Raw genomic sequence first — 14,725 nt, 5'->3', positions numbered from 1 at the left:
AATTTGCCGAGTCACCTATGAAGTGGTCAAATTTGTTTTGCTGCAGTAATTTATTCCCAACTGGAGACGTTTGTTATTTTCACGGTAAAATAGGACATCTCAAAGTATGACATCATGGGAATAAGGAGGTCAGGTCACGCAAGTCCGTACGTAAGCGTGACGTCATCGCGTACCCGCCTCAGCTGGCTCCAGTCGTCACGTCACGGTGCCGCCAGGGGTTTGCCTACTGACGCCCGCACGTGCGCCAAATGAGAACACGTGAGGAAAAACGTGTGCTGAATTCAAAGCGTACCACTTGGACATTTGATTACGGCTGTTATCGTTGCGATAATTATCAAACGTCCAAGTCTATATTTGGTTGCTAGGTGTGTCGCCAGGTGACTGGACGAGTGACATTCGTCAAATGAATATGCAAATGAGCCAGTGGTGACGCGCCGACTAACGTAAGCTAGTAATAATAGCCCACATTGAGGTAGAGTGAAACTGTGCCACTCCTTGTTTTTGTTTACGTTTGAGTATCAATTGCGTCGTTAGCACTGAATGCTAAGCTACATTACAGCCAGCTGATGAGTGATGGGAAACAGACCGGAAGTTCCCCCCTCCCTCCCCCCCCTCCCTCCTCTTCATCCATCCATCCCTCTCTCCTCTTACCAGCATCCGTCTCTCCTCCTCCCTCTCCTATCCTGAGTCATCCCACTGCTTCCGAAGTGTTGTTGGACTCGGATCCGGCCCGGCTCGTCCTCATCATGACCCAAGTGGCTCCGACTCATCCGGCTGCTTTGACAGGTCACTTCTTCTATTTCTTCATTTCAGAGAGATTTGCAAATGCACAAAAAGAAATGATGGAAAGCTGTTTGAGCATCTCTTCCCTATCCAGCTCGAGGTCCACGTAGCCACGTAGCTACTATGACTTTCCAAGCATTCATTCGATATCCCTGACATGCATCTACTAGTACTCCCATTTTAAGACTTACTAATACTTTTTGACAACTGTGTGCTGCTCGTGAAATTATGAAATTCTACTAGTAAACATCTAAAGCCTAACCGGTAGTCTACTAGTAGTGTGCAGATGTCAGCTACTAATGCACAGGTTTGCCTCACTAGTAACTTGTAGTCCCACTAGTATGCCACTAGTATGCTACTTGTGTGCCCAAGTGCTATAGTGGGGAAAAAATGTCGGTATTAAGACACTCTTAGTGAGGACAAAGATTCATACATATTGTTGAATATGTTGAAAAAAAGGATTTGGGTCTTTTATTCATAACGTTTTGTGAATTGGCTTGAGCTGGATAGTTTGAGGTTGGAATACTTTGTTTGAATCACTCACGAAATGTGGAACTTGGATGTGTGAATATGTCATTCCGGGCTTTTATTTTGAGAATGTTGTAATGAGCGAAGCAGATTGAAGTTTGAATGGGTCGAAAAAAATGCACATTGGGGATCAATATTTTTTTAAATGTGGAAGCTGGGGGTGAATATGTAAAAAAAAAAAAAAAAAAAAATTTGGGGGCTTTTATTTTGAAAATTTGATCATGATGTGGCTTGAATGAGCTGAACATGTCGACGTTGTTTGAAATGGGTCAAGAAATATTAAACCATGCGGCGCGTGTCTTAACATGGAAATGCCGATTGCTGATGTTTTTGCTCAGCCTGACCGGCCAATCCTCAAATTGTTTGACTGGTGATTGGCTGTTCTTACATTAGTTAGTACAAGTATTCCTTTTTTGAGTACTCAGTCAGCGATAGCACGTACCAATACCTGTAAAACCTTTCTTTCTGCCGCAGATGATAAAGAGGACTTATTCGTTGTCAGATTTAAAAAATAAATAAAAATAATGCCTTAAGTATCAGTTGCTGTACGTAAGTACCCAATACCAAAAAATATATACCGATACCTGGTACTGAATCATCACTAGTCTATACTCTATGTGCTCTATGACCATGTCAAGTGTTTGTCTATATCTGCCCTGTGATTGGCTGGCGACCGGTCCAGGTGCACACTTTTTGTGTATCTGCTTATCAAATGATAATATTTGAAGATTTTTTGGGGATGTCAGTCAGTCGTCAATCACATTTTTTCTGCCCAAATGTCGAGAGGTCCATCATCCATGCTTTCATGGAACGTCTCAGGCTCTACGTTGATTGGCAGGCGATCGCGAACTCTGGCGGTGTGGGTCCGCAGTGACGACGGCTCGGTCACGTTTTCCTCTCCATCTTATCCGTTCTATATTTACATCTGTGCCTCCCCTTCCAGCACAGTGAATCATGTTGTCCACAAATAAAAAATATTACAGATCTGGCCCCGCCTCCTGTGACCCCGCTGACCAATAGGAAGGCATCTCCTTGTCGCTCACCATCCAGCAACAGGAGCCCCGCAGGTCAGCTTTGACCGTTTTGATGTCCGGTCTGTTGTTTGTCTACATTGCCCCGCGACCAATCCACTGCTTGCCCATATGTGCTGACTGGCGACCAGTCGGCGTTATTGAAAATGCACGGATGGAAGTGATGCCATGTAATTGATGATGAGCACCAGTAGTGTGTTCACTCATGATAGCAAATATTACATAACAACACGTTGCAATATGTTAAAGAGTGCGGCCTGTGCGTGTGCGCGTGCTGGCGGGTAACCGCGCGCGCGTGTGTGCGCGCGTGTGCGCAGAGCTGTCGGAGGCACTGCGGGACAAAGATCGCCGCGCTCAGCAGCAGCTGGAGCGCAGCGGCCAGCAGCGGGAGCGCAAGATGGCGACGCAGAAGCGCAAGGAACAACAGCGCCGCCTGGCGGCCGAGGACAGGAGACGTCGGCAGCAGGAGGCCGAGAAGGTCAGAGGTCACTTTTGATCTTTTGTACTTGAAAACCTTGACTAAATATGATTATAAACAAAATACATGATTGCAAACGTATTGTATTGTCAACATTTGAGGACATATGACATCCTCACGTGTAACATTCCCGCCCATGGAGACGTCTCACGTCCCCACGACGACGCACTAGTTGAGAGGACGAAATGAAATGAGGGCATTAGGATGGTTTATCAATGAGTTCCTAAACACAGCCTGGGGCGCTCGTTAACCCGCCGCACGCCACCCGCCGCACGCCACCCGGCTGCCTGGTCCTCAGGGAGCGTCTTTGTTGATTTAGCGCATCGGTTGGTGAGCTTGCATCCTGTCCCCGCCCCTCCCCCGCATCTTAATGACATCATGATTGGTGGCCACTGCCAGTGATGACATCAGCGTCGATGTATCGCGTTTACGGGAATGTGACGCCTATATGAATTTTTTTTTTTTGATAAAGGAAAGTAACATTTTCTTTATTTGTTTTTGTGTTTTTGAGTGTGTGTGTGTGTGTGGGGGGGGGGGGGGGTGTAAAACAGCAATTTCCCTCAACGTCTATCTTATTTTTAAACAAAATATAGACTATTTGGTACTAGAAGCATGTGAGGGAGGGAAAGATGAAGGAAGGATGAAAGGAAGAAAGAAAGAAAAGAATGATGGAAGGAAGGAAGGGAGAAAAATAAGGAAGGAAGAAAGAAATGAAGGAAGGAAAGAAGGATGTAAGGAAGGAAGAAAGGGAGGAAAATAAGAATGGAAGGAAAGATGGAAGGATGAAAGAAGGGAAAGGAAGGAATAAAAATTAAAGAAAGGAAGGAATATATGCTACTTATGTTGTCGTTGGGGCTAACTAGTACCTGCTGGCAATGTTTTGTTTTTTAGGACTATGCCAATGTATCAACACGGCAAACAGGCATTTGTGTATATATGTCGGCGTTAGCGCTGTGCTCTGCTCGCCCCTCCCCTCTCTGCTCAGGCAAGCTGGAGAAAACCAAAAAAAGCATCTAGCCTCTAGTAACTAGCTTCAAAGGAGCGGCTCATTTCGTGATCTTTGTGAGCAGCCAATCATTTTGCGGCATGACGTTGCCGGCTTTTGAGTTACCTCCAAAAAAAAAAGAAGAAGAAAAAAGAAGCTCATTAGGGGTGACAAACAGTTTTACAGGTTATTGAAATCTTGACTTTAAAAACCGGTAGTGGGCCCATCGGGACGTAAAGTATGTCCTCATATGAGGACATTCCAGTGTCGGAGGACATGACATGTTTTCCCGTGAGAATGTTGCCTACGTGAATGTTACATGACCGAAGATGCTTCCACTAAAGGGAGGAAGGTGAGGCAGGGGGGAGGGGGAGAGCGAGGCAGGGAGGGGGGAGGGGAAGAAAGAGAGAGAGGAAGTGAGCGAGGTGTGCCGCGGTGCTCGCTCACTCGCTCGCCAAAAGCAGAGCAGCGGCGAAAGGGGCGAGGCGGCTGCTCGGATGCGGTTACCATGGCGCAGCTGTCACCCTGCGCATCGCCGGGTCTGCGTCGCCGTAGCGACGGCTCAGTAAGGGAGTCTCTCTTCTTCCCCGTGTCGGAACGCAACGAGCAGGAGAGGCTGGAGGCCCTGGTGCGGCGGAGAGCCGGGTGCGGCGCCGAGCGCAGGGGAGGAGGAGGAGGAGGCGGCGGCGGCGGCGGGGAGGCCCGGGACCAGCTGGACAACAGGCCCAAGCGATGGACGTGGGGGGGGCCGCCGGATGGAGCGGAGGGTGAGTGACACCGCCGCCGGCTGGAGGTCAGCAGGGAGACAAAAGAGGAGGAGGAGGAAAGGGTGTGGAGCCTGCCAACGCAGGAGCTGCTTTGTCTCCTCCTCCTCGGCTCCTCTTATCTCTTAGCCTTGGAAATGTGCCACAGGTGTGTGCGTGCGTGCGTGCGTGCGTGTTGCGTCACATGCATGTAACCTTGAACGCAACCTGGCCACGGAAACCTTTTCGCCGTTCGTGTTACTCTCCCCAAAACAAATGGCGCAGGCCGTTTCCAAGCGTCCGCGGCTGCCGTTGGTCACGTGACGTTTTTGTCAATAATCGATTGGCGGGGCCGTCCTGGCGCTGACCTGCCATCGGACCCGCCCAGCGGCCCGGCTCACTGCAGCACAGGCTCGCTCGGCCGCCATTACGCTTTTGCTGGCGTGTTGCAACCTGTGTTGTGTTGACGCGCTCGACGCGCCTCCTCACGCCACATCCGAGCCGCCTCCTCCTCACTTTTTTTGGCTCTCCTCCCGCGTTCCCAAAACATCCATGTGACGTTCAATAAAGACTCCAAATTGGCTTTAGGTTCTGATTTCAAATTCACGAGAAATGGAAATGACGTAGATAGGTAAAGATGATGTCATCATTCCTTGGATGCGCCATCTAATGCTGCATTCGAGGAAGGTGGGAAGTCAGACTTTTCCATCTTCATACCAGGAAGTATACAAAATCCGAATTGCGACCCCAACTTCGCCGACCGGTTTAAATCTGATGACAACGACGAATCCCAAAGAGGCAAAGACCGTGAACAACAAAACATAATTTACATAAACATATGTACAGTACTATAATGTTAATTTAGTTATTCTAAAAAGTAACTTCACGTAACGCAACGTGATTTGGTCTCACAAAAACAAATAATTTATGAGAATCAGCCATCTTTGTTGTTTACGTTTGCAGCAAACGCTTTGGGGTCGGAATTGGGAGAACCCAAGCGGGATGCGTCCAACTTCCCACCTTCCTCGAATGCAGCATTAGCACACTGTGAGTGTTTGGCCGCCATTTTGAAAGTGGCGGTGAGGAATTGGACAGGGGACTCGGACATGTCATCGTACACCTTTACGACGTTTCAACTTTTTATGCCCGATCAACAAATGAATCTGGCCCATGTGGCCTTTGAGCACAAAAGTCTGCACACCCCTGCTTCAGGATGTCAAGTATGAAGTCATCAAGATCTTTTTAGTTCAGGCAACACGGTGGGCTAGTGTTTAGCTTGTCTGCCTTAATCTCAGCATGGACTTTCCTGTGTGCACTTCACCTTTGACCCCCGTGACGAGCGCTTCAAAATGGATTTATGTTGTTTTTCTTTTAACTCGCCTGCATTGTTTTTACCTCCACGTTGGATTTTTCATTCTTCCCAGTTCTCCCGAACGCATCATCAGGTTTATTTTTTTTCCCGTGTGTGCAAGCGTAACGCTTTTGCTTTCTCCGCTCTGCTTCCAACCTGTCGGCCAGGCAACATTAAGACCCCGCCCTGCCACGCCATTGGCTCCGCTCAGGCCAATCAGCTCCCCGCTGCTCCCAGCACCCACCAATCCCGTAACGGTACAGATCATGTGACTCCATGTGCCCCGCCCCATCGCAGCCGGCTCGCCACTCGCCCGCTTTGCATGTCGTCGCGTGTGTGCGGCGTGTGTCAACTGTTTCTGGGTTGTTTGTGTTGAGATGTGATGTTTACGTGCGTTTTCAACATCACCTACCTGCCCCACATACGTCCGTTTGTGATGACGTCCCCTCCCCTCCCCCCTCCCCCTCCCGCCCTTAGACCAACAAAGGGCTGCGTCGCTTCCTGTCCTGCTGGTGTTTACTGACGCATGCACATTCAATATTGACATTTATCAGTTACGGGATATCGCAACCAAGACCGCATCGAGCAGGAGGGTATCGACCCAAGAGCAAATAGAGATTCTATGCAGTTAAGATGGCGAATCAAATGGTTTGTGGTTTCAGTTGATTGCCAGGCTGTGACACGTGTCAGGAAATACAAGACTGAAGATAAGCGCTGATCAAACTCAAGTTACGTTTTTATTCCTAAAGGCTTGATTTCATATTAGTGTAAGCCCTGTGCTTAACTCATTCACTGGCAGTCATTTTCACTGAAGCAACCCCCTTCGCTCCCGGCTGTTTTCCTGGATTTTGACAGATTTTACAAGGCCCACAGAATATTGTGTGCTATTGCTATAAAAACATGGAACCTACCAAAAGAAAGATTAGAGTCTCTTCTTTCATCAGGAAAAAAACTTATAGTTGCATCTGTTTCCGTTTGCAGCAATTAGCATTAAAATATAGCTAAGTTTAATCATTTTTCATCTTTTTTCAACATGGCCCTGGTTGATCTATTCTATCCTGCTGGCCATTTTTGTAACAGCTACCATTTTGTCAACTGTTCTCTGCAGTCGAGAGGCTGCATCAAAGCCTTCTGTATACTCTCGCGTTAAAAAACACTTAAACATTTAAAATAGAACATATTTATACGTTTTTGGGAGAAAATGAGTTAAATATAGGAACAGTGAAACAGTACTCGGTAACATTATTATTTAGTCTGCTGTAACATCTAATTTGACGATTCTTTTGCTTACCTCTAGAGGGCGCCCTTTGCGATACTGATGATTGTTTCATATTTGCGCACATTGATTAGCCTCGTTCAAGTCAGATTAGCCTGCAATGATGTCTCCTGGTTGCCTCGCATCGTCGTCGTCCATTTCATGATTGAAAACAGATTCTTCATCACCGTGGTAACGTGGCGACGTCGTTCTGTGGCTCGTCCGTGATTTTGGGGTTCTGAGCTCACAGTGGCGCACGACGACTGACTTCCGGCCGACATCTTCTCTTACCCTTTTGTCAGTTTGTGAATTCCTGGCTCCGCCCACCCCAGCAGATCAACCAATGAGCAAGCAGCTGTCCAACTCGTCCGCTGCCCTCCACACCGCGGAGACAGGTAACACACAAACTTCCATCTTTTTACTGACTCATCTAACTTCTTCTCGTTAGCATTTGGAACATTGTGTGTGTGTGTGTGTGTGTGTGTGTGTGTGTGTGTGTGTTTGTGATATTGTGTTCTTGTGTGTCACCGAGCAGCTTCTTCCAACAAGCACAGACCTCACAGAAGTTCCTCCAACCGCAGAAGCATCGCCGCATTCCCCGAGGAGTCGTCTCGAGCTAAAACGCCCACGGTCAGCGCGCGCACACACGCACACGCGCACGCGCACGCACACGCACACGCACAGTGACAGTTTGCTCATTACTCGCATCATTTGCAAATGTGCAGGGAGAAGTACCTGCTGCACCCGTTCGCAGTTCGTCCTTCAGAGGCAACGGTAAAGGTCCCGCTACACCAAAAAGGTACACGCACGTACACGGCTACAAATAATATTAAAATTAGTTTGTAAAGTCATTAATTAATTGTACAGGAAAAATTAATTCTGGACAAAATACACATTTTTTTACTGCTGGAAATGTCTAAATGAGTAAAGCATCCCTGTAGTATGAAAATAAAAATGCACTGGAGCTTTCACCAACATATTACAAATGCAATTATGCCATCTAGTGGCAGAAAAATGACCTCAACACAAATCAATATCACACTCGTTTTTACAGTACAGTGCATCTTTTTAATTTTAACTCAATTTTATGAATGATTATAAAATTACCAATGACTAAAAGATGCCATATTTCTATTTAATATGTGTTTCCACTTTTATGTTAACAAGAGTATGAGAACATTTACATTTAGAACAGATATAAAATTTGCGACTGGTCCGAATGGAAAGCATCTTCATGTGAGTTCTGGTGTCAATTGGCGCGAGAGAACTCAAATGGAATTCAGCCACTGATGCCGAATGTTTTGTTGCCAGGATGCGAGCGAGCAGAAGTCGGGCTCAGTCGCCCTGCTCGCCGGGTCAGTACCCGACTTCCCCTCTCCGGCAGAGGGCCACCACTCCCGGCGGCGACGACAGAGGTCATCACGGCGCCCTGGACAAGAAGTCTGCCAAATGTGAAAGCTCCGACAAGAAGATGCCCAAATCTGCCAGCAGAGAATTGTGCGCAGGTGAGCAAACGTCGGCTCAAATCATTTGGCCAAAAAAGGAAGTGGAAGTTTTTTGTTTACGGGAGCTTGTTTGAGCTTTTAAGCGCGTGACGAGGCGGTGAAGTGTCGTATTCTCCCGACACATGTTCAGAGTCCCCGGGAACGCCCACGGGCCGCGGCGCGGGCGGCACCATGGACGCGGAGGAGGCATCGCGACTGCTGGCCGAGCGGCGCCGCCTGGCCCGGATCCAGAAGGAGCAGGAGGAGCGGCAGCGGCAGGAGGGCGAGCTGTGAGTAAACGTCCAGTCACGTCCGACCTGGAACTTTTTGGCGTTCCGTTTCAGCTGCGGAGATTGACGCGCTGACCTTTGAACTCATTGAATGTCATCATCAAGTCGGCGCTTCTCAAACTTTTCACACCTTAACACCTCAAAATATACAATTATGTACCAATAAAGTACCAACATTAAAATACACTTGTGCAGTAGGCCCAAATGCTCATGTACGATGTGACCTAAACACTCCCAGATGTACTCGATTACTTCTTTACCTAAATATCGTTAAATTACTGAAATACTCACCTAAAAGTTACCCCAAAATTTATGAAAAGTTAGCTAAATGCTTAAATCTACTGCAATACTCACCAAAATATCCTTGATTTACGTACTCAAATACTTCTTAGTCACCTAAATACTCATAAATGTGTATATAGGAGGATTAAAAAGTGTACTTAAAAAATTATTCGATAATAATAATAATAATACATCAGATTTCAAATGCATTTCACATTTTAATTAAAACTTTAAAATTAAAAAAAAGAATTACAATTTTAAATTAAATTAATACAAATTGTACCTGCATAAATGTTTGAAGACAAACAATTAAAAAATGACTAAATGTAAACGTATTGTACTTAGACGTTCTTCTTTAGGCTCTTAGTGCAGTTTGTCACTTCTTTTTTTTTTACTCGCGACTGCCACCTCTGGCCCAAAGCGTACCTGCAGCGTGTGTGTCAGGCTCGTTCATGGTGCGCGTGCGTGTACGTGCACGATCTTAAAGCGACAGCCACAGTTGAGAAAACGAAGGTATGGCTTCAAATGAGGTCAGGAAAAACTCCATCCCTCCTCTGCCCAAAGCTGTGGAGTGTGAGGGTTCACACACCTTCAAATTATTGTAAAAAAAAAAATTAAATAAAGTCAAAATCCAGTAAAACAGGCGGGAGTGAAGGGGATTGTTTCGGCGAAACAAAAAAAAGAAAAACGTTTTACTTATTTTCCTCATCTATGAATGACGTGCCGGTTTTAAAGAAGCTGACTGCAGCATTGGCTCATCGCCGCCTCGTTCCCGCAGGCTGCGAGCCGAGGAGGAGCGCAGGAGGCAGCAGGAGGCCCTCGAGCTGCAGGAGAGAGCGGCGCAGCAGGCGGAGGAGGAGCGAGCCCAGCGCGAGGAGGAGAGGAAGAGCAGAGAGGAGGAGGAACGTCGGCAGAAGGAGCAGCGATGGAAGAACATGCAGGAGCAGCTGGATAAAGAGGTCCGCCCAGATCTAGGTTCGATTTGATGTGAGCATCCGTGACGTGCTTGAGCGTGTTTTTTTTTTTTGTTTGTTTTGCTGCTCCTCAGAGGGAGGAAGCCTTCCAGCGAGCCCAGAGAGAAGCCGAGAGGAAGAGGAGGGAGCGGGAGCGGCTTCACATCCAAGAGGAGCAGGAGAGGCAGCAGAGGAAGAAGGTGCGGAGAAGAAGACCCGTCCGTCTCTCTCATCAATCTTCTTCTTGTCCTTCTTCCTCCATCGTCATCTGTCTGCTCCTTTTGTAGAGAATTGAAGAAATCATGAAAAGAACACGCAAGAGTGACGTGGAGGCTCCGCCTGGTGCTGCAGGTACCTCCTCCATTCTTCAAGATCTTTCGCTGACTGCATTGATTCTCGGCCACGATTTTTCCTCTCCCAGACATAAACGGGGGCTGAGAAAATAATTTATATATTTGAGAATTTCAAATCAAATTCTGAAGGCGCTTAAGTGGGGCTACAAGGATTCATGGCGGGGCGCCATCCCTGATTATTATTTTTTGGGCCCTGGAAGCTTTATTTTATTTATTTATTTTTTAAACGATAATTGTAAACCACATACAGAAACAACACAAAGGAAAGAAACAATAAAATATGAAAACATTTGAAATCAATAAAACATGCCAGGGGTCTTAAATAACTAAATAAAAAACAAACATTAAGATATCCCGTGATTCGCTCATCTGCCTCGCAGTTGTGACGTAACATTACTGAAGTGTGACTTAGCAGCCTCAGACAGGCGAGCAAACAGCGCCCTCCATTGGAATACAGCAGCACTACTGCAAAAAATATAATATAAAGTTCAATTTCTAAAATTTTTTTTTAAAAAAATCTACATTTAAATTCAAACTAGGATGGCACAAAAATACCATAATAGGTCAACTTTTTCTTTGTATTCATCCAATGCACAACCAGTCAAGTTTCATCATCCAAAGGTCATGTGACGCTAACACTGGCTGGTAAAAAAAAAAAAAAAAAAATCAGTGTTAGGGATTTAAATTTAAGCTCATAAAAACTCTAATTCCAAAATGCCCGTTCAAAGTCATATTGCACTTCCAGAAGAACCATATGCATGATGTTAGAAGTGGAAAATGAAATCAAGCTTCCGTGTTGTCAGCGTGCGACGGGAGGTCCGAGATGGCGCCGCTGGTCCTGGAGCAGGACGCCGCCACTCCCGTCGAGGCGCCCGCCATCCTGCTGGGGCCGCTTGAGAACAAGAGCTGCGTGGACGAGCTGTCGGACGGCGTCCAGTCCATGGATGTCAGGTGAGTGGCGCCTCACACAGTTCTTCATGCAAATGTCTTGTACTGCACTTAAGAGTAAAATGCAACAAAAGTGTGACATAAAATTTAAAAATGTACCGTCCATGGAAAGTCAAATATGTTCTGTAGATGGTTTAAAAAACGTTGAATCACGAACATAAATGACCAAAGAATGATAACGTCAACATTTCTTTGGGTCAGCCATTGTTCCTTATAAGTTGTCCGTCCGCGTCCATCAGTCCAGTGTCCAGGGACGAGCCGGCCAGCGCTCAGGAGTTCTCACCCGTGACGGACGGGCCGGACGGCTGCCCGCTGGAGCACATGATGGACGCGGAACCGCAGGCGCCCCCCTACCCCAAGCTGCGGGCCGGCAGCGGCGTGGGCGACCTTAACGAGAACCTCCTGATTCAAGCCTACAGCAGCACCGCCGCCGAGTCCTCGCCGCTCATCCACCGCGTCAGCCCCGGCGAGGTGGACGTGTGACCGGCTGGACGTGGCCGCGCAGGTATTAACTCAATGACTCCCAGCCAGTTCCCCTGACGCAATCTCCTTCGCTCCCGGCTGTTTTACTGGATTTTGCAAGGCCCACGGAATATTCTATAAAAACATGGAGCCTACCAAAAGAAAGATTAAAGTCTCTTCTTTCATCAGGAAAAAAATTATATTTCTGTTTCCGTTTTGCAGCAATTAGCGTTATAATATAACTAAGTTTCATCATTATTCACAAATCTGTTTGAAAACACTGGGGGGGGAGCCTTTTTGCAACATGGCCCTGGTTGATCTCTTATACTCTGCTTCCACCTGCTGGCCGTTTTTGTAATAACTACCATTGCTTTAAGCTTTCTCTTCAGTTCAGAGGCTGCATCAAAGCCTTATGTTTGTTCCAGCTTTAAAAAAAAACAAAAAAAAAACATAAGAAAACGTATAAATATGTTTTTGGGGAGCATGGTAATATTTAAAATAGAAAGTTTTTTATACGTTTTGGGGAGCAAATGAGTTAAAAATTGAAATATAATTGTTGTTCATGCTTTATTTTACATACAATGTTGTGTAAAGGTGTCACAAAAACACAATTTAGCAATAATAAATGCTGTAATTTGCAATGAAACAAAATAGCCTGGAGTCCACGAGTTGCTTCATGTTCCAAGAAAAAATGTACGGTTCCTGTCAACCATGTCCAACATGAAATACAAATGCCACCTAGTGGCAGAAAATGACCTCAAATGACTCAATGTAAAATTGTATATGTCAAAAGTACAGGCAGGGTCGGGGAAAACTCAAAAAGTGATTATCGGTCTGAAAAAAAAAGTAGTATGCAACATCCCTAACAGACGCAGTGCATCATTTCTTGTCTTTCTTCGTAGGAGATTTGCATCCTCAGCTTCTGGACTGACTGCATCAGCAGCGATCATCGTTTTTCCTCCAGGAGCAGCTACTGCTCCATCATCGTCCAAGCCTGATGGACAGACACCCCACAACATCCAAAAATGGCCACGCATGGTCTCCGCATCGCTTCTTCCGTAACTCCTAATTTAGGATTGAATGATGACGCATCGCAATTTGTCCGTTTCTAATGTTTTTCGAAACAACGGATACGTCCGGGTGGCAGAACGCGAGGACGGCAAGACGGGTCTGAATTTCCAGTGTCATGTAGGCGGGCTACTGTGCAAATTTCAATGCAGGAAAGCAAAACATGGAGTAGCTGACGGACGACCCGTATTGGTTTCGTCGTCACGATGATTTCAGTTTGTGTGCATGCCTGAGCAGACGACCGTCCATTTCAAATCTAATCCGAGCATTAGAAAAGTCCAGCTCAAGCCATCGTGGCCTTCTCGGCTCATTTACAAATTATGCTGTTATGATATCTAGCGAGGCTAAGTCAAGTTAGCCTGTTTTCGCCTTTTGCCACCTGGATGTTAATTCTGAGACGTCCTGATGATGATGTAAGAGGAACAGTTGATCGTCCAGGCACACCTTAAACCAACAAAAATGTTGATGAATCTGATTGACTGCAAACGTTTTCTGGTGACATTACAAGATCTGAGAATCTGAAAAGAGAGGAACGATTGTTTCCTGCTGAAGTCCACGCGGGCAACCATCACTGACGCCCGCTTGGACCAGAGATGGCAAATCCAGGTCCAGAAAGTAAAAACCCTGCCACAGTTTGGCTTTAGCCCCTGATGCTAGCTAGCTAGCTAGCAGGTAAACAAGCACCCAGGGAGCTAGCTAGCTAACTAACACCTGGGGCTAAAGCCAAACTGTGGCAGGGTTTTTTACTTTCTGGACCTGGTTTTGCCACCTCTGTTTAGGACACGTGTAAATAGCATAGACGGACAGTAAACGTGGTCACTGGAGATGCTAGCGGACACACTCGTAGCTTGTTTTCTGTAGCTTGTAGTTTCGGCACCTCCGGACCAGATTCCACCGCGAGGGGCTAAAATAAATCTCACTCGGTTTTGATAACGTACACCAGCCACAAAAAGTTTGGAGTAACTTTTTGCGAGTAGTGTATGTGTGTAGTAGCTAGGCACCGACTAGCCACGCTAGCTGCAGCGTGTAGTATGCCACTTGTGGTGACCCACAGCTTAGGGATGGACCAGGATTTACCAGGGATCTATACCTTCACGTCGAGGTTACCAATTAAGACGAGGAGACGAAGGCAAGTCCGAGTCACTCTCCACACAAAAACTGACTGATCACATAGCAAGCAACATAAAGTTATAGATCCCAGGTGAATGTGTATCCCTCTCACCACACTATTATTACTCAACTCCATGATCACTACCCCCCCCCAAAGCCCCAATCATACCTCACCCGTGGACACTCGTCACCTCTGAGGCCTTCAACCTCAAGCGCACCTCAAAGTAGACACGCGGAAGGTGAGTGAGGAGCAGGCAAACATGTTTATACACTTTTTTCGCTTTCCGCTGGTTGTGGCTGGGAGGCCGACACGAAGGTCGCCCGTGTCTCCTCTACTCCTCGTACGCCGAAAGCCTGCTTCGATATAACATTGTAGATGTGATGCATGGATTACTGCTAAATAGCATCAATAAACTTCATCGAGCTATCACGTCTGTCTTTCTGTCTGGTGAACTATCTACACTGGTGATGTTAAATGCTCATCCACTAGGTGGCAGAAGAGACAATTAACCTGTGGAGCCAGCAGTTGCCAATCATACAACAGAAGAAGTCAACACAACAAACGGAATTTTCACATGATTTGGGAGGAAACTGAGACATGATCATTATTTATATATATAT

The 14,725-nt window shown here is 46.5% G+C and overlaps 1 protein-coding gene across 3 annotated transcripts; it reads left to right on the top strand.

Moving 5' to 3' along the window:
- Window positions 1-220: 220 nt before the first annotated feature.
- Window positions 221-14,534, top strand: map7d2b (MAP7 domain containing 2b). 3 transcript variants are annotated; one of them, XM_077554445.1, is made up of 17 exons: window positions 221-258; window positions 655-786; window positions 2,295-2,378; window positions 2,660-2,820; window positions 4,416-4,572; window positions 6,067-6,156; window positions 7,457-7,549; window positions 7,690-7,784; window positions 7,880-7,953; window positions 8,466-8,659; window positions 8,790-8,928; window positions 9,989-10,169; window positions 10,259-10,363; window positions 10,451-10,514; window positions 11,320-11,467; window positions 11,704-11,969; window positions 12,829-14,534. In XM_077554445.1, exons 1-16 carry the CDS (start codon window positions 249-251, stop codon window positions 11,945-11,947), a joined length of 1,971 nt encoding a protein of 656 aa, XP_077410571.1. In that variant the 5' UTR covers window positions 221-248; the 3' UTR covers window positions 11,948-11,969; window positions 12,829-14,534. The 3 variants fall into 3 exon arrangements, with proteins under 3 accessions (XP_077410571.1, XP_077410570.1, XP_077410573.1); XM_077554444.1 differs by lacking the exon at window positions 221-258 and having other exon boundaries at window positions 301-786; XM_077554447.1 differs by lacking the exons at window positions 221-258; window positions 6,067-6,156 and having other exon boundaries at window positions 303-786.
- The last annotated feature ends 191 nt before the right edge of the window (window positions 14,535-14,725 follow it).

This window comes from Vanacampus margaritifer, chromosome 20 (genome assembly GCF_051991255.1).
Source record: "Vanacampus margaritifer isolate UIUO_Vmar chromosome 20, RoL_Vmar_1.0, whole genome shotgun sequence".
Classification (NCBI taxonomy): domain Eukaryota; kingdom Metazoa; phylum Chordata; class Actinopteri; order Syngnathiformes; family Syngnathidae; genus Vanacampus; species Vanacampus margaritifer.
Note: the sequence above shows the minus strand (reverse complement) of the source record. Positions and strands in the feature narration are given on the sequence as shown.

What these genes read in the sequence shown, in the direction of transcription:
- map7d2b (XM_077554444.1), top strand. Translation starts at nt 567, where the DNA reads ATGAGTGATGGGAAACAGACCGGAAGTTCCCCCCTCCCTCCCCCCCCT. An exon ending in CAGCAGAGAATTGTGCGCAG is followed by an intron (nt 8,660 to 8,789) that starts GTGAGCAAACGT and finishes ACACATGTTCAG; the next exon opens with AGTCCCCGGGAACGCCCACG. An exon ending in GTCCAGTCCATGGATGTCAG is followed by an intron (nt 11,468 to 11,703) that starts GTGAGTGGCGCC and finishes CGCGTCCATCAG; the next exon opens with TCCAGTGTCCAGGGACGAGC.